Source organism: Helicoverpa armigera, chromosome 26 (genome assembly GCF_030705265.1).
Source record: "Helicoverpa armigera isolate CAAS_96S chromosome 26, ASM3070526v1, whole genome shotgun sequence".
Lineage (NCBI taxonomy): Eukaryota > Metazoa > Arthropoda > Insecta > Lepidoptera > Noctuidae > Helicoverpa > Helicoverpa armigera.
This window is the reverse complement of record NC_087145.1, coordinates 703,550-723,670: the sequence shown is the minus strand read 5'-3', so window position 1 is coordinate 723,670 and position 20,121 is coordinate 703,550. Positions and strand designations below refer to the sequence as shown.

The 20,121-nt window shown below is 37.4% G+C and overlaps 1 protein-coding gene across 1 annotated transcript in view; it reads left to right on the top strand.

Annotated features, from left to right (window-relative positions):
* Positions 1–15,561, top strand: part of LOC110380959 (zinc finger protein 628) — a 53,993-nt gene extending 38,432 nt beyond the window's left edge. Inside the window, 2 exon segments of the mRNA XM_049849525.2 lie at positions 9,715–11,064; positions 11,066–15,561. Of these exon segments, the coding sequence (XP_049705482.2) occupies positions 9,731–11,064; positions 11,066–11,582 (1,851 nt within the window). The 5' untranslated portion in view covers positions 9,715–9,730 and the 3' untranslated portion in view covers positions 11,583–15,561.
* The last annotated feature ends 4,560 nt before the right edge of the window (positions 15,562–20,121 follow it).

Sequence of the window (20,121 nt, the reverse complement as noted above, 5' to 3'; positions counted from 1 at the left end):
TACGTGGAACAAAGTATTTTCCACAAAATATACGCCGAGGGAAAAAACGTCCAAAAAGCATATTTTAAGGCGAGCGTTATAATTTGAGAGCGACACAAATGTAACGTCGACGAATATTCGATTCGGCTACATTGTCATCCGAGGCTCCGCTACGTCAAAGAAAATATAATAAAAGTGAAAAAAAAATACTACATCACATACGGAATAAAATAAAGTAAAATGAAATAAAAAGACATGCGAAGGAAATACATTGCCATTTCTACAGGGCGCACACATACGCGCCGTCCAATTTATAATATTGTTTTCCTTGGGATATATTTTTTCACTAGTGGAGGGAGAGGGTGGGAGGTTGGTGGGGAGGGCGGCTCCCCCCAGATATTATTAAAGACGTATACTCACACATTCTTGCCGAAACGGAGTGTGATTAGATTAATATACGTTCGTGTGTTTGTGCTCGTGTCTGCGGGGTGGAGGGCGAGGGGGGGGCTTGATTTGAGGACGGACAGGCGACCTAATACAATGATATGAGAACCTTTTATAACCTGCCACGGTGAGTGTCAGATTTCAAAAAGATGGCGGTAATACGTGGATAATTGGTGGAAACAGAACACTGTTACCTACTGAGACAACGACATAGTTTTACTCGACTGCCCCAGAGAGGGGAATATTTCGAGTGTGTGTATGTTTTGTACGTATTTCTGAAGTTCAATCATCCTCTCTGATATTTCCGCATTGATGTAAAGATTTTTATGATAAAATATTTTTCCTGGTTTCGCTAATGGTGTGCCTGTCTATCTATATGATGTCAAAAGTATTGTAGATCTTCTCCCAACCAAGATGTAGATGTATTTCAGTCCTGAAACTACATAGAAACAGATATATTAAAATGAACTGACTATGTAAGCTTTGAAGGGTGCTCATTTTTATAAGAATGAAAATGGTTTTCTTTCCACATTACGAAGACATTTTATCTTATGATTTTGTAAGTGACAACTTTAGGAAAACATTATTTTAGTTGAAATACCATTAAAATATCATCTGCCTAGCTTTTTCCCAAGTATGTTGGGGTCGGCTTCCAAACCGGACCGGATGCACCTGTGTTTTACAAAGAGCGGCTGCCTATCTGACCTCCTCAACCCAGTTACCCTAGCAATCCAATACCCCTAGGTAGGACTGGTTGCATCGATATATCTGTCTGGTTGTCAGACTTCCTAATTATCAGTTACAATGCTTACAATGTAAGAACAAATACGTTCCTGAAAGTGTTGCCATAGTGTGGACATTATGGTCTTTCATAGACATTATCTCTTGATACCACAAACGATATTTATGATCTCGTAAACTTCATAGGAGATATCATAGTTATAAGTTATAACCCGGATGTGTAGTTAAGTATTTAGGTCACTTATTAGACAAAGGATTACCTTCAATATGTCTTTCACACAATGGCTGATTTTTAGGTTAGTAGTATTTTTATGTAGAGTTGGCAAAAACGTGTAAGTTTTGTAAGCTATGAATATTTTTATGACGAAAACGTTTTGCGTAATGTTGTGTATTACAAAACAATATGTAGGTAATGTCCCTATTTTTGTTTGCAAATGACCCACACATATTGTCAGTTGCCTCACTTAACTTTGATCCTCACAACTTATATTGCGATTTTAATGAGATCATCAAGCTGACTTTTGATCTAGCCGATTATTTCTGCGAAAACATTAATGAGACTAATGAAGTAATGCAAGCAAAAAAGTAGGTAATTAATAACATTAGATCACTGTAATTCCCGAACATCAAAGTTCATTTTCATCCATTGCGCGCTGTGTAAGGGAACAATAACAATTTTATACAAAACGTTCGATGTTAAGGAGCAGTGGAATGTAAAAGTTAGATAATTTGACCTGAACAATAAATCTGTAACACGGATGTGATTTTTTGTATCAAACTTACAAAACAATTAACAAAAACTAATACCTAAATTTCTTATAGATGTACAGGGTAATTGAAAGCTTTCAAAAAGTATAGGCATATATTTATTATTTTTCTTTTATATTTTTACACTAGCCGATTTCGCCCGCTTTCCATGGAAACTACTGCCCGTACCGGGAGAAAATATAGCCTGTGATACTCGGGAAGAGCGCAGCTTTTCGACAGTGAAAGAACTTTTAAAATCGGCCTAGTAATTTTGGAACCTTTTAGAGTACACACCAACAAACAAAAAATGTTTCCTGTTTATTATATTAGTATATGTGTATAGCAGATTGCTTATGCTGACTGTGCTAGATATTTCTAAAAGCACGATATTCCTTAGATGTCAAACCACGCGCTTATTTTTAGCCTTCAGACTATTTTATCACATTTTCATTCCTGATTTATATCTTAGAATCTAAAATAGGACTTGAAACACAAAAAATATTCTTGTAAAAGTAAATAGTGCGTAGTTTGAAGAAAGCTCTCCAAAATCCTAGAACCCGATGTGCCAAATCTAAACTATCTATACTAACATAATAAAGAGGAATATTTTTTTTATTTACTTGCACCAAAGGCTCCCAAACTACTGAACCGATTTGAAAAAATCTTTGACTGTTGGAAAGTTACACTCTTCCGGAGTATTATAGGCTATATTTTATATAAGTACTAACAGTAGCTTCCACGGGAGGCTGGTAAACAGCGGGAAATCGGGTACCTAGAGTAAAATAAAAAATAGGATTTGAAACCCAAAAATTACTCATGTTAATGATAAATAGTGCGTAGTTTGTACAAAGCTCTCCAAAATCCTAGAAGCCAGTGTGCCGAACTGCCGAATACAACGATAAAACAAATCGATGAATGATTTACTACATTTTTAATTTAGCTTATCGCTACCGCTTTATCTTTAAACTAGGCGCAGATAAAAATATAAAAGTTTTCGACACAAAATCAATACCAGCTCACATATGAAGGTATATACATATTTATGTCAGCTCGTCTGTTTGCCGCGACGTCGCTCGCGATTTTTATCTAAGTTTGTGTTCAGACGAGCGATGATTTGGTCAGTAAAGGAAGAAGTGTCGTGTTGACAAGTTTTTTAAATCAATCTACCATTTATCCTACATAAGACAGGGCTAGCAGAAAGCTTTTTCATCGCTTTCGATTTTTAGCACCAAGTTCGACGTAACTTCATCTGCCATTTTACCGTATAAAAATAAGTGTTATAATTTTGATACACGAAATGTCTGTTTTACAAAGAAGCTACCTTTGTTGTCATGATACTGACACGAGCGATTCTTTTTGTCAGATATTATAAGTCCTGTAGGATTACCTGACTCTTTAATGCTTTCAAAAAATATTACCAATTGGTGCATTATTTCAAAAAAATCACGCACATCGCTAACCAAACTACCCTTAACTGATTGATTTTTTAAACCAGCAACATCTCAAGCAACAGTTGCTCTCTGTGTCCCCGTGTGAACGAGCATCTTGTCCTTGGTTGTTTGGCTATCGTTATACACAAATAGGTTCAGGGCCGACTAACTTTGGGAACTTCAAGCTTGCTAGCCGGACGGGGGTAGGCACTTTGATATGGGTAGAAATTAAAGTGTTTGGAAAGTAAGGATGCAAAAATCATGTGAATTCCATGATTGTCGAGTTACCTGAAAGCTTTGAAAAATAGAACTTTTCGTAATTCACGTTGCTTGATTTTTAAAGACTTGCTCTTTGTAATTGGTTATCATTTTCCGTCAGTTATTTTTGTCAGTTTCGTCAGTTTTTGTATTCAATTTTCTAAAATAGTTACAAAAAGATCCGTGGTACAGATCAAAAGTGTGGTTGCCCAAACATAGGGTTAGTTCAGTAATAAATCAGACACCTAAACAGATTTTACTGACTATTAAAATATTTACCATAAGTTATAAAAATAAATACCTATAGGTTATAGTTAACTACTTATAAAAAAGCGGTTTAAACACATCCTTTTATTACTTAATTATCATAGACAGTTAATTAACGCAACTAAGCATAAACTTCATCATTAACATTTAAAACCACATTAATATTTTTATTTACGTAAATATAAGCTGTGAGTGCTGCTTACCCACAAATGATAGAGGCGCCATGCTTGTAATAATACAGAGTAAATATCGTGGGGACATCTCTGCAGTTGATTTGTGTATGTTTTAGGGTCCCGCAGGTTAACGAGGGAAACCTTTGCGTAGCTTTATTATGGGACCGTATAGAAGGGTAGACAAAACATGACCATGTATTGGCTCTAATGTAAACTGTATGATGTTATAAAATATTTTTTACTTTGTGTCATGATCGCATGCTTGATAAGAACCAAAAGAGGATAAATTTGAAGAGGATTTTGACATCCGAAATAAAGCGAAAACCAATGAAACAATATGAATTACACTTTCTTAGCAGTATAATTTTTAACACCAAAAATCACAGAAACTACCATCAAACGCCTAGGAAATAAAAAAGACAAAACACAAAGCATTTTTAAATCAGATTACGTAATCCAGGTCATCACTTTATGAATTTATATCCTCCCTCCCCCCACAATTCGACCTAAATAGAAGTAAGTAAATTAATTGAATTTGCTTATATAACTGAAAATTGTAAAAATGTTAGTGAATAATGGAATTACGGACGGACGGATGGACAGACTTAATTATAGGGATTCCTTACAAGTATCGTATTCTAATAAAGTAGTTAATAAGGCCAGGACTAAAGTGCGACATTTTAAAGAAAACGTACTAAATGTAAGGTTTCGCGGCTTTCGGCAGTTAAGCCATTTTTTTCCCACTTGTGAGTGTTAAATATTTTTAGATTAAGAAGGAATTAAGTAGGTGGCAATAATACAGTCGTGTTATGTAATTCTGTCTGTCAGTTACGAAAAGAACTGGATTAGATGTAAACTATTTATGCAAAGGGATTTAGAAGTATTCGATTTCTACTTTTGTTTGTAGGTATAATTTGTCAAATAATACCAGAAAAATATATTCTATTTATCATTTGATTAATTCATATAAAAAGGGATGCAATTCCCAAAAATAAAATCATTCAAAAACTTACTACGGAACCCTAAAATTATTTGAATTTTCGACCACAAGTGCAGCTTTAAAATGTGTTCGGTTGGTCACAGGCATCAATTATAAAATTATAAGCCCTTAGCACCTGGCCGCGGGGGTGCGGGTCGCGGGTTCGACTCCCGCCCCGACTGATTGAATATAAATATACGGTGACATGTCAGTTGTATGAAAAAAGGGATGGAGTGGCGTTGTGATTAGAATTTTTGTGTTATTTTATTCGTTGAGTTGTAAGTTGTCGATTGTTAATGCGTTGTTTCGAGAAAATAGATTTAGAGGAAACTTGATTATCAAAAGTATAAAGAAAACTTAATAATCATCATGTGTAAAATAGCTATGATTTTTTAACTACATGGATAACAAATCCCGCAAATGTATGCATACTACTAACATTGTAATCAGGACATTACAAAAAATGTTCCACAAAAAAATTACAATCCCTCTCACATTTTAGCATCAACATCATAAATCTAAAACTACTAAAACAGTAACAAAGCCACGAAAACCTTTGAATAGTTCACAGAAACCTACAAAGGAAGCAAAAATAAAGCTAAAATGAAAATCGTCAAAAAATCACGCGCTGACATTTAGGAAGGCTAGAAGCGCGCCCCGTCGGCGCCCGCATGTCATTTCATCGTCCATTATAAAATGTCGGCCGTAATCGGCCTTTATTTTTATTTTATTTGCCAACCACCCCCTCCCCACGCCACCCCCGCGACCGATATTTCAAAGTTAACGACTTAGCAGTAAAATATAGCACTTGACTCGAAAAAATGAATGAATATTGAGTGGTGTTCGTAAAACCACGGTTTGTGTAGCGATCACATTTTTGTAGTTGTAATTATTTAGGCGCCATGTTGTCTGTATTTTGTTTTCCGATTTGAAATTGGAACGCGCCTGTTTAGGTAAAGCACTTTCCTAAAAGAGGATTATTAAAAAAATGATAACCTCTTTTCGGTTTATCAATTTATGAACATTTTAGAGTGTTAATCAATTGCTTATCTTTATCATAAATCGTATGTTTTGTTTTCACGTGATGCTACTTTCAGAATGCTCCAATGACCTATTTAATTTTGCCGTTGGTCCAATATTCTGTAATTTTCGATGATCAATTAATATGACATGTTCATAGCAACTTTTCACTTTTATACAGTTAATTGTAATGTCTGCTTGAAATTAAAATTCTCGTCTGAAAGGAAGCTTAAACCTGCGGAGACCTGCAGAACCCATTAAAATGGCCAATCCCATTATACAAAAGAAAAAAACTTGAAAAAACTCATTAAAAATATTCGGAAGACATTTTAAAATGAATGGAATCTAAATGACAGAGCGGCATTTGGACAATCCACTTTTCAAAATGATTAAATGCGAAGTAAAATTGAGTGTGCTGTTAATTTCAGTAATAATAATTGTATGGGAAAAATATTTTGTTATGAAACTAATGATGAGATGCTGAGAGAACATTAACTAAAATTGTTTGGGTAATTTTGAATTCGCGTAGGTCTAATTGACCTAATGTGAGCTAATAAAATAGTACAAAATAATTATTTTTTTAGATTTTCCGTCGTATGATTTATGACAGTATGTGGGCGTATCGACAAGAAATTTTGATTATTTTATTTTGATCTTAAAAATTAAGTGAGCCTCATATTTTTCAAATAAGTAGGTATGTTGTAGATAAAGAACTATCTAATAAAGTATCATCATCATCATCCTCCGAGCCTTTTTCCCAATCATGTTGGGGTCGGCTTCCAGTCTAACCGGATTCAGCTGAGTACCAGTGCTTTACAAGAAGCGACTGCCTATCTGACCTCCTCAACCCAGTTACCCGGGCAACCCGATACCCCTTGGTTAGACTGGTGTCAGACTTACTGGCTATCTATCTAATACGTATATAAAAAATAAAGAAGTCTATAGTAAATTACAATAACACTTTAATAAGGCAAATTGACGTCGGCCTCTCCACTTCCTTGTGAAGTAATTAAACTTGTTTTTCGACTTTTTAATAAAAACTTTTTACTTTGGTGGTGAAAAAATGTTATGAGAGAACTCGCTGTTTCTTTTTACAAACAAATAATGTACGGTTCACTGTTTTTTTACTTTTTTATAATTTTTAAAAGAAAGGATTTTAAGAAGACTTAATAAAATTCGAAACCCAGTAGTATATTTCGCAGTTAGCCCCAATTGTAAAAATATGTTAATGTATTTTTTTTCGACTTTTGTCTGTTTTTTATATTTGTCAAGAAAGGCTTTTAATAAAAGGTAAAAACTATTAATGTTAAAAACAAAATCAGTACTAAAGCCAGTAAGTTGTACTCATAGGTACGGTTTATAAAAAAAAACTTTTTTGTCATTGTTATTTCAAGGCAATAAAAATAGCTTTTTCAGAAACTAAAATAAATAGAAAAAAAGAAGCCATTAAAATTAAATAAGATTTATAACACCATAATTCATAACTCTATAACTATTACGTAGAAAATGTCAATAGAGAGAGAGAAACCAAAACGTGTGAGAGAGACGGCATACTATAATGCACATATGTGTGAAAGGGACAGAGCATGTTTGATCAGAGCCGCCCTTTTGATAGTGTTTCCAAATTTTTGGAAAGTAACGCTTATTGTTTGGTGTTGCGGAAGGTTTACATGCGGGTGCTTTTTTTTGCTATTTCGTTTATTTCTGGTGAAGTAAAGTTACAACTTTGTTGTGAGAAGAAATGTATTCTAAAATTAAAACATTAGCAAAAGTATTGTACATTAATTAAAAAATAACACACAGTTAAAACAGTTAAAATCGGGATCTCAAACAGTTGACGTACTCGATAAATAATAAATCTGCATTACTAGAAATCAAATACGCTGCATTCGTAGTTTTGGATTTGTTAGTACCTAGAGCACAGAAGGATAAGTAGTTTCTTAGTGATAAAATAATCAACATATACAAGAAATATGTATATACCTACGCAAAAATCAAAAAGGTATGTAACATACAAAAAAACACTTTACAGACCCACAAAATAACATTGGTGACATGTAAACCCCGCATTCTACCGTAATGCACGGGCCCCTTGTCAAATAATCGACAGTACAGGGGTGGCCGGGTGGGGAACACCATTTTTGCTATTTTATAACAAAAAAAAAAGAAACCCAGGACGCGTTTTTACTTAAAACATCAGTTTTGGACGCGCACGCGCACGAGAAAGCACGTGCCAAAATTTTTTGAAAAAAAAAATCATATACTTTCGCGAGTGACTGTACTTTGAAAATTTTTTGTAGATATTTTTGACATTAATGGTACTTTTTGGTGATCTGTGAGGTGATTTTCGAAATGGTGATTTTATTGTAGTGGTGATGGTGATTAGGACTAAGTGATCGATGGAGGCGATAGATCTTAGACAGGATAATAATAGGTGAGGGGCGTTCTTATTGGAATCTTGTACAAACAAAATAAAAAGCTAAAAAGCTAAGGATATGAAACATGCACTATTTTTATGTAGCTTCAAAAAAATAATTTAAAAAGATGAAAAGTTTTTCTAACGTATAATTTTGTTCAGTATTTATGAAACTGAAAAGGAAGGGAGACTGGGTGAAATTATTAGATTTTGGTCTACTCTCTAGTAATCTAACATATATCATTTGAAAAGTCATTGAAAGCGCAACATTTTGTACTAACATATTCTCACCAATTGTTAGTACTTAATATTTTACAGCCCAGAGAATTGTTAAAGATTTTTATCGATTTGTTATTTCATGACAATATACCCGTCTATTATCATTGAATCATGTATTATTCGTAAAGTTCTATGAAGAGCGATATTATACATCTTCCACTTATTATATTATTACTTAAATTTTAAAGTAAACACAAGTTTTAAAGTTAATATACCCTATAAGGCATTAATCAATCAAAAGGTCTTTCTAGGCGCTACATACCGTCCTAACACACGACTTACTAAGTCTTAACTAAGGCGTATTGACGATACTTTATATTCTGTTAAAGAAAAATACCGCACTTTTAGTTATTGACCACATACGTCAATCAAAAGGTCTTTTGATCAGAACAAGTCCAATCATAAAAAAATATTTCTATAAAATCTATTCGGGAACGAATCGGGTTCCTATGTACAATAAGCAAAATTAATATTCTCCGGTGTTCATTTTAATTAAATTAGTAAATAAAATATAATTTTATTATTTCCTATTACCAAACTACTTTCCAATGTACTTATGTCGGGCGTTTTGTGGGCTATCTTTTGTTTTTGTATTCTTATTCTCACAAATAAAGATTCTTATTCTTTGACGTTCGAAAAGTGCTGATTTATCAGCCTAATTTGAAACAACGTTTTTGACTTTGAGTGTGTCACCAGAAAAAAAAGAACTCTTTAAGAATCTTTTCATTTTACGGTGACATTACATATCTATGTAAAATATTTTAGCGATAGAAGCAATATACAGAACCAGGCTCTTATTACCTTATCTCGTTTCCACCGATGATGATGTAAAAATCTGCAAAACTGCAAAACAGGTTCTTTTCTTCGTATCCCAAAAACTCCCAAACATTTCGTATAATTTGCGTGTCCTTTTAATGTCCACTAGTTGTAGGTGCTATGGCTTTAATGGAAGAAATTAACGTGTTTGTTGTATAATTGCAGATGCGGCGGTGACGCGATGTCTGTCGCGCCGGCGGTCAAGCGCGAGCTGGAGCTGGAGAGCGGCGGCAGCAGCCCCGGGCGCAAGCGGCGCAAGCAGGCGGCGCCCTCGCGCGCCACGCCGCAGCACCCCGCGCCCCCGCCCCTCGACCTGCACGCCAAGATGGCCGACATCTACAAGAGCGCGCTCGCCTTCGGGGAGCTCGGCCTGCCCGCCTTCGACCCGCTGGCGGCCTTCCGACTGCTGCCGCGCCACGAGCCGCCTCGCATCTTCAACCCCGAGGCCTACTGCGATCTGTGCTGCAAGGAGTTCTGCAACAAATACTTCCTCAAGACGCACCGCGCCAACAAGCACGGCATCTACGACGGCGGCGAGCCACAGCCAGCGCCCCCGCCCCCCGCACAGCCGTCACCCCCGCGCCGCGCCTCCGACGAGGAGTCGGGCGGCACTCCTCGCCGCCTCTCACCAGACTCAGCGCGGCGAGCGCGGGAGTCTGGCTTCCAGCCCGATGCGCTGCGACGTCTCGGCGTTGTCAACCCAGAAGCGTTTTGCGAAATATGCTGTAAAGAGTACTGCAACAAATACTTCCTCCGAACGCATCGAGAACGAAGGCACGGCGTGCCCGCGCGCCGCTCCCCCGTCAACGAGCACTCGCCGCCATCAGCCACGCCGCCCACCGGCCCGCTGTGCACGCCGCTAGGTACACCGCTGGGCACCCCGCTGCCCACACCGCTCACCACGCCGCCCGCGCTGTCGGGGCCGCCGCCAGACACGCCTCCACGCTCGCACTCGCTGCCACCACCATTAGATCCTGAAGAAATGGCAGAAGTTAAGAGAGAGTGTGAAGACGAGCTGGAGGCAGCCTTACGCGATGGTCAGACCAGTCCGCTTAATTTAATCGTGGAGGAGCGCGGCGTGTCGTCACCTGGATCTGCGAGCGAAGAGCTGCGGAAGCTGCAGACAATGATCTCTCAGCTGAACGAGCTAGCGGCTGAGCGGCTGGCGGACGAGCCTAACGACCCCGGCCCCCGCCCGCCCTCCGCCTCCCCTCCACCGCCTGACGAGCGGCGCGCGTCCTCCTCCGGCTCCAGCTTCTGTGAGATCTGCAACAAGGAGCTGTGCAACAAGTACTTCATGCGCACGCACATGCAGCGCATGCACGGCATCTCGCTGGAGAGCGGCACGCAGCTGGGCGGCGTCACGTGCGACATCTGCCACAAGGAGCTGTGCAGCAAGTACTTCCTGCGCGTGCACAAGCACAACACGCACGGCATCCCCGCGCCGCCCGCGCCCGCCGCCACCGCGCCCGCCGAGCCGTGCCCGCTGTGCGCGCGCCGCTTCCGCGGGCCGCGCGCTGCGGGCGCACCTGCTGGCGGAGCACGCGCCGCCCGCGCGCCCGCCGCCGCCGCCGCCGCGCCCGCTCGACCTGCTGGCGCGCGACAAGCCCTACGCCTGCTCCTACTGCCCCTTCACCACCGACGTGCTGGCCTTCCTGTTCGCGCACGAGCGCGCGCACGCGCAGCAGGCGGCCGAGCCCGAGCTGGCGGCGGAGCCGGCGCCGGGCGAGGCGGAGGAGTCGGGCGAGGCGGAGGGCGAGGCGGAGGCGGAGGGCGCGCAGTACTCGTGCTCGCGCTGCGAGTTCCGCGCGGAGGGCTTCGCGGCGCTGGAGGCGCACCTGCGCGCGGCGCACGGCGGCGCGGGCGCGCTGCTGGCGGTGCCGCGGGCCCCGCAGGCGCCGCTCACCATGCAGCCCTTCGTGGTGGAGGAGGCGGGCGGCGCGCTGAGCCTGGTGCCGGCGCTGGTGTTCCTGCCGGTGCGGCGCCGCGCCACGCGCCGCGCCACCGTCACGCTCACGCTCACGCCGGCCTAGCCGCGCCAGCCGTGCCGTGCTCGCGGCCGCGACGACACCGCCGCGAGCACGCTACACGATCGCTGAACTCTACTAACTACATTTAACGCTGTGTGCCTTCAAGCGATTGCTGAAATATTATGAGACGTATTTGTAAAGGAGAAGCCGACTGCGCCGCCCGCTCGAGCGTGACACCGCGCGGCGGCCCCCGGCCTCTTTTTTGTCAGAGTCTAACTTCATATATTGAGAATTATATTGAACGGGTGATAATATATGAAACGTTGCCGCTTATAAATTCGATTATTTATTATTATCTCCTCGATGTTCCGTCGGGTCGGTCCGAGACGAGTTTATGAAACGTCGATTTCGATCGGGAGAAGAAATACACCCTAGGAGTAATTATTATTTAAAGGTATTTTATCGGTGAGTGCGCACTCACGATAGCGTCTAGGTACCGGTCGATGTTGATCACTGAGACGCCGGCGCTGCGCAGGCGCCGCCACGCACGCCACACAACCGCTCTACCTCACCACGTTAGTTTTTATATTAGCTGTTATTGTATAAATTATATTTTGGAGTTACAATAAAGTACAAATATAGTTAGTGCGTCAGTAGGCCGCGCCGGTCGCCTGACGCCGGCCGCCGGCCGCCGGATGCCGGACGCCGGACAGGCGCGCTCTTAGCTACTCGATACTATTTATTGTTGTCTACGAGTGACTTAAAGCACAAAGATACGTACTATTGGGCAGTGATCAACATTAAACGTAATTTTAGTATTAAATTTGATTAGATATGTGGTCGTGGGGCTCGGTGTACGGGTTTAGTTAACACAAGATACGGGTGACGTCGGGGCGCGCGGCTGGGCCAGGCGCGCCCGCCGCCCCTACATTATACTTGTTTGTACTATGCGTTATACTGCGCCGTCCGCTCCGCTCGCACCGCCACACGCACTCGCCGCTTTACATATACTATATTTTGAACTCTGAGTTTTAAGATGTACATTTTGGATAGTTATACATAACTGCCATCAACAAAGACTGAACATTGAACGACCTCACGAGTGGTGCGGGGGGAGGGGCGGACGCTACATATTATTATCTTGATAATCAAGACTTATTTGATGGGTAAATGGTAACAAAGTTTGTTTAAATAATTCATTATTGGTAGATCAGTGTGGAGGTTAGCTTGTACAAACCATGCAGCTTCTAAACAAAGTTCCTATGTATGTACGTAAGTTGTAATTAAATTTAAAGAAACTAGAGGTCGCTCCCGTAACGGCTCCGGACCGGGAACCTGATTGTTATTGTAATCATTGTGATTTTGGATCAGGGTAACCTAATGAGGAAATACTTGCTACGCATATACTTCGTGTGGCATATGGTTCCGTAATACTAAATTAATCGTTCTAATGCAGAAAACATTTTTTTTTAATTGTAAAATTCCTTCACAACAAAACGATTCCCATTTTTGTATAAAAATATTTTACGAAAGCTTTTCTGGCTCAAAATATTCGTTGTCCACAACGAATTTGCAAGAAGCCTAATTTCCTAACATACTTTCAAAGTTCCTAACTAAAGTTCCAAATATTTATTCCTACTCGCAAACGTCAAAATTAGGCATAGACTTCAAAATAAGTGCAGAAATTATTTTGAAAAATCCATCTTCCTACTAGTCTTCCTAGAGGCAAGCCAAATGGCCGGGCCGGAGCCGAGACGAGGGCGCGCATAACAACAAATTATATTAATAACGTTTTAAATAATAACAAATTAATACAATTGTACGCGTGGTAAGATCCTCAGGGAGCGTGCATTCTCTGTGAGCATTCGTGGAACAATTGTAGAGAATGCCGGGGGTTTTTATTATATTAGGAGAAAGCACGGTCGCAGGGATCGAAGTCATTCGATGTAGTGAAAAAATGTATTGAAAAATATTGTGTTCTAACGTTCCGTTTTCCCAAAAGCGTTGTACTTGATGTGGAAATGACCAGTTGGGGGTGTAGCTCAGATGGGAAATAGAGGTTTCCTGTTATAATGTTGGTGGAAACCACACAAATATGTGTTATAATTATAGTATAAACATATACGTATATCCTGTGCTAATCAATAGTAGGTACATTTGATGACCCTGTAAGAGATTTTTATTATATTAGATGAGTTAAATTATATATTGTATTACATAAATAGGTGTTAAATTATAAATATGTGCATTATGCAGTTGTCATAAAATCTGAAGTATAAAACAGTGTCAGTAAGACAAAACACTTCCCACATGTAGTGTACAAATGCTTTTTCACAAAGCTCTTTGATAAAAACTACAATATCATCAAATAAATTGCCCTTTTTGGGGTGTTTTGAAAAACATGTTTCCGGAAAATACCTAATTCGTGATTTTCCCATGCTGGAATGTTTAATTCATTCAAATTACTTGGCGCTAACAGTTTTTGTTAGCTGATTGATAGAAGGAAAATTATTATACAAAATACTTTTATATGAAAATATGTACGGGTATAAATTAAGTTTGTCTGTCCCATCTTAGCTACATGTACAACGTATCAATAGTACAAATTTGTTAACCAAGTGTGCAAGGTATCGGAGGTTGGTAAACAAATAATATTACAGTACAAATTAATTATTAAGTGTAGCAGAAAGGTATTCAGGAGTGATATTAATAGTTAACAATGTTCACTCGAGTACAACGCTATGAAACAGCCAATACAGTCGCACGCTGTCCTAATCATCTGTATATTATTTATTATTAATAATTGTACTATTATATTATATACATTTTCAGTCATTATTGTTATTGCAAAAAATGATTTTAGAGTTACATAAGATGACATGCAAAAAATATTAAAAATATTGTTGTTTACGAATGTACCAGTGTCAAAAATATAACGAAATAATATAACGGGGTTTTTCATGTAAAAAAGCTGAAAAAGAGCTTTTTAAGCTACCGTTATGTGCTTTACGAAAAGCGAAGTTTAGAATGTGTTTCTGAACTAAAAAAATACTGAAACGGGTAAATTAACAAAAATATTCTTTGCAAATATAATACTTTAACGTTCCTAAGTTATTATAATAATTATATTTAAGTACTAAAATAACAATTGAACATAGTTATCATGGTACATTTCAGATCAAAGTTTTAATATTTTGTGAAGATCTGAGATAACCCTGACAACTTTGTTTATATTTTTGTCAATTTCAAATATTTCTGAAGTTTACTATTTAAAAAAATATTTGACGTTGACAGAAACGTTATGATCTCTAAACAAAAGTTCCTTCATTCCAAAAATTATGTAATTCGTTCTAGTCGTTAGTAATTTTAGGTTAAAATATATTTTAGTGCGACTGTATTTTGTAAACGTGAAAATAATTTTTCGAGTTATATAAAAACTGTGTTGTTTCTAGTCAAATTATTTTATAAAAAGTTTTACTAATGTGGGTGTCCATAAGTTAGGAGAAATAACAAAGTTAAAGCAAATATTTTGGGAACGAAAAAATAGAAAATTGAAGCAGATACATACTATGTGGTTTATGAAAACATATATTTTCAACAAAAATAGTTACAATAGTAAATAAGCAAAATTGAAAACTTCTGGCGTCCACATTAGCTAAAATCATATTTTAAAATATATTTAAAAGAGAATTATATTGGCTTTAGGAGAAAGCCAAACCTTATGTCGCAGCCATTTTGTAGAACTTACTATTATCTATTAACCACAGACAAGAACAAAAAAACATAAACCTCAAAGATGAAATTAAAACTTTTTTGACAAAATGAAAATAAAATCCGTTGTTTTTCACGATTTTAACCTAATAGCATTTAATTAAAGGTAAAAAAATGGAAGATACTTATTTATAATAATACTTATTTATTAGTGTTTCTCAGTAGTAAGGCCTACACTATGGTCTGCGGTCGGTATATGTTCCTAGCTCCGTCTGTTTGTTATGTATTTGTTTTCCATTAATTACTACGAAGCATTTCTACCGTATTCAATAAATTAAATATACAAATAATTGTTGACGTTTTATTTATTTGCCTTACTGTACAAATTGTGGCTACGGGACAGGAAAAACTTCTTACCTGAAACTCACCATAGGTATACGAAACACAACAAACCTACATAGGTATACGAAATACGAAATGTTTCAAGTCCACGAGTATGTTTCAAGCTGATGAAACTTATTGTTTACACCGCATTTCTTACATAATATCTATACCTATCGTCATTTGAAGGTATATCGGAATTGAAATACTTAATAGATAAGCACTGAAATCAATTCATCGATATAAAGCCGAAAAGTAATTTGAAGTGTTTGATATGCAGGAACACAAGGCTACTTATTTTTGGTATTTTATCCCCTAAGAACTTGTGGTATATATGTACAAACGTAGCTTACTAGTAAAGTCAGGTAAAGTCAACTTCAGGTCAGTGGTAACAGTTTTATAAGAAAATCGTATTTATTACTATTGAGTTAAAGTGCGTGACAGTTACCACTGACGTGCAGTCTACCGTACTAAAATAAGGACATCTATCTTCATCCAACAACTACACATGAACTTGTACAGTATTCCTAAGATAACTACTGAAAGAAATTGATATAATCGATGGCTGATAGGTGGCAGCACAGGTTTCAGCTTTTTTCACTTTTAAACTGTTTCTTTCTTTAAAAATAGAATTTGGGTCTTTTATTAATATATAACTGTCCATAAATCTGAACTGAATTCTCACAACTGTAAATGTAGATATAATCCTTCTAATATTACCTAATAACCCTAACCTACAGAAAATAATATATTTGAGCTCATTGTCACATAGAACAAAACATTGATTGACAAAAATTCAAAACCCATGGCATAAAGACACGTAAGTACTTAATTTTGCACAACAAGAAAGCATAATTTCACTAATAATTTTGAGAAAAAGATATAAAAAAAATCCATTGTAAAAAGTTGTTAAAACCATTCGGCGAGATAATCTATAAATAAATCATACAATTACAACCCTAACTAGAGAGCGGGAAAAAACTCCCGCCAAAATAGTCTTAATTAAAGATTATATCCGCGTCAACTGTCAGCTTTAGATTAATAAAAAAAAACTTGACAAAAATCCGCGTTTTTTGTAAAAAATCGACATCCATTAAAAATCGAGACGAGAGAGGGTAACTCGGTGTCGCATCTGTCAAACTTTCTGTGGGGGAAATGTAGTAAAATTGTTGAAAAATGGGTTAAATGTTAAAAAAACAGCAAAACATGGTGCAGGCGAGGGGTTAAGCTGGCAGTGTCAACATTACACGCGAGTTAACCCGTCGGTCGCGCCGACACGCTCCGTTGTCGTTTGAACTCTACTTTTTTTGTTAAAAATAAAATTGTTATAATGTTTTTAATGCTTCATGTTATTTTGTATTACATTCATTCATTCAAAGAATATTTAATTTCTACCTTATAGAATGCCATTTGAATTGTGGTTACGTTGTTGCAAAATTTAACTTTACCAAATGGGCATTTAAATAATTGAGAAACAATAACAAACTATAATTTCCTGAAAGTCATCGATACAATTTCATTCAAGCCTATGAATCAATAAATACTAAGTAGCAGTTGTATAAGCGGTTTTTAGTATACAATGAACAAATAAATATTATCCTTTTAAATTAGGTACAATAGCTTCCCTACCTTTACGAAATTCCCAAAATGTTTTGAAAATATTTAAAGAATTTTGAATCATCTTCAGGTACCTACAACTAATACAGCTGTTTAAGAATTAGTAAAATCTTAAATTCGGACAGATTTACATATGTAATGATTGAGCAATGATTTTTTAATAATTAATAGTTTATATACAAAATTATCGATATTTATTATACTTTTTGCACACATTTTACAAAAAAATGTACAAAGGCGGACTAACGCCTAGATATTGATAAAAGAGAAAAGAAAAGAATTAAGTGCAAAGCCATTGCTATTTCTTCAAAAAATTTTCAGAAGGTCCGCAACGGGGAGTAAGAATAATAAGATACTCCCTGATTTTCCTTGTTTAGCGACTACAAGTCTACAATAATCAAACCACATTTTTATTTAATTCAAGGAGCATCGGGTTTCACTTGAGGTAAAAACATAAATAAGTAAACAAACAATTACTAAGTCATAACCACGAATTTATAAACTGAATTCCTGAAACCTGAACACAAACAGACTTACATTAATTGATTCTTGTAATTCAATAATCTTGAGCAGTACTTATGAATAATTAGATTTATTAAAGTTGTTTTCTTTTAAATAAATATTACTAATGCAAAACAATTAAGTTGTAAGTTTCCTATGTGATTGTTTTCTAGGCTTGTAAACAATTATTATGTTCTAAATGAGTCAGGGTGTATGAGCCCATACTTAGTGCATATTATTACGTTTTGAATAGTGAATCATATTAAATTAATCACCTTTTTAAGTTTTACCATAAAAGGATGGGGTAAGCCCACAATGGTTTAGCAGTGGATAAACTACGAGCAAGTGTGGGTAATATGATGATGATATAAGGATTGTGGCTGGTCCATAGTCATTGGTTCTAGATACATGCCATTGTAAATTTGAAAATGTTTTATAAGGGTAAAGGTAGGAACAGGAATGTATATTTCTTTCAATATATGTAATTAGACGCACAAATTGCTTCTATCTTTAACATAGAAGTGATAACTCGTTTTATTTATTTGCAAATAGATACTTCCAACACAAAGAAAATGATTTCCATTTTATCACCCTAAATTTTCTATAATTCACAGAACTTTTTAATCGCATACTTACCATGTGCAGAAATCATTGCAAATATTCTAAGTCGCGATGACGAATGTAAGCCACACTGGCTTTCAACCGCAGTTTACGTCACTCTGGCTGATTGTGTCCGAAGACTCGTACGATTTGACGTAAGCAATCCATAGTAATATATGGGGTTATGTATGGGGAAAAGGAGCACTGGTACTCAGCTGAATCCGGTTAGACTGGAAGCCGACCCCAACATAGTTGGGAAAAAGGCTCGGAGGATGATGTATGGGAAAAAGGAGACTTTTAAGTAGAGTCTTCAGACATTAAATGGCTTCTATGGGATACTCAGGTGCTGTACTATTTAGGTTTTTGGAAAAATATGGCGATAGTCCATAAGCTGTAATCTTAAGCCATTGTGTAGAATTTATGCCATAGGTAAAATAATATGTAAATACCCATTTGCAAAGTTAACGTATTTATAATGATGCACATACATACAGTTTTTAGGAACCCAACTAGCATTTAAATCATAGTTGGAAATCAGATTCAGATTTCGGCTTTGAAATCCATAATACTTAATGTGTGGAATAAGAATGTTCATCAATAAAACGCACTCTAAAGTACATTGAATAACATTGTATTGTAAAATAACTCGCCCGTATAAAATTGACGCGAAATCAGTATCAATCTCGAGTTCCTCATAGATTTTTATTAAAAAATAACAATACGCGATCAATCACACGCGGCTGACACGCTCCCTGCGACCTTATTATTTACAAAACAGTAAAAAATACAGCTTTTTACAAAAAAACGTAATTTCACAAATCTGCCGCGAAAAAGTTCTCTAAATCATTTAATAAAAAACCTATTGTGATGTTTAAACCCTTGCTTTTTTTGGAAAAAAGAGACATGCGCCAGCCACGCTTTGATATTTGCGAAAAAAACTTTTAATTCACTAAAGTACATAGTGACCTACATATTTCCCCGTTTCCGTAAAAGCACCCTTTTATAGCGAGTTTTTTTTTCATAATTGAATTCAATCCTTTGGAAAAAAGGGTTGGGTAAATTCCCTGTAATTTAGTTTTTTTTGCAAGTTTTAGTTGGCGGCAGAAATTATGCGCACTGTCAAAATTTCGCGCCATTACGTTCGGACATCTGCCGAGAAAAAAAGTTAACAATGCAAATAGGGGACGGACGACATTTTTAGGGGAATTTCGTCGTTTTCGTGCAAAATGGAGAAATGCATTTAAAGTATAACGGAGCGATGTCCCCTCATTTCAATATTAATGTCCGAGTATTATTTTTTTGAAGACAAATTAAACGATAAGTGAATACCGTAACGTTCAAAGTCGCTTGGCTATGGTTTTCGTTGTTTTGCATTTTATGGCTTTGGATTTTTATTATTTATGGATTTTATGGATGTTGTACAAAGATTTAATGTTAAGTCAATTATTATTGGAATATTAAAATTGATTGTTCAGCGCGAATTGTGAGTTTTGTATTGTTATGATACATTTTTATAGGAACTTCGAAGTTAATAATACATTTTGATGACCAATGATTTGTTGATACATTTCGTACTGCCTGCGGATAGACAAGCAGTCCAGACAGTTCAAGATATACTTGTACTTTCAATCATACTTACCTGTCTACCGTGACCCTTCGCACGCGGGCCAACAATTCGCCACCAACCATTTTCAACCTTATTCCCTTACAATACCGTTCTAAATCGCATTATCAGCCAACTGCATCCTACTTGTGCTATCTAAAACCGCAAGAAGGAAGGAAAATGCAAGAG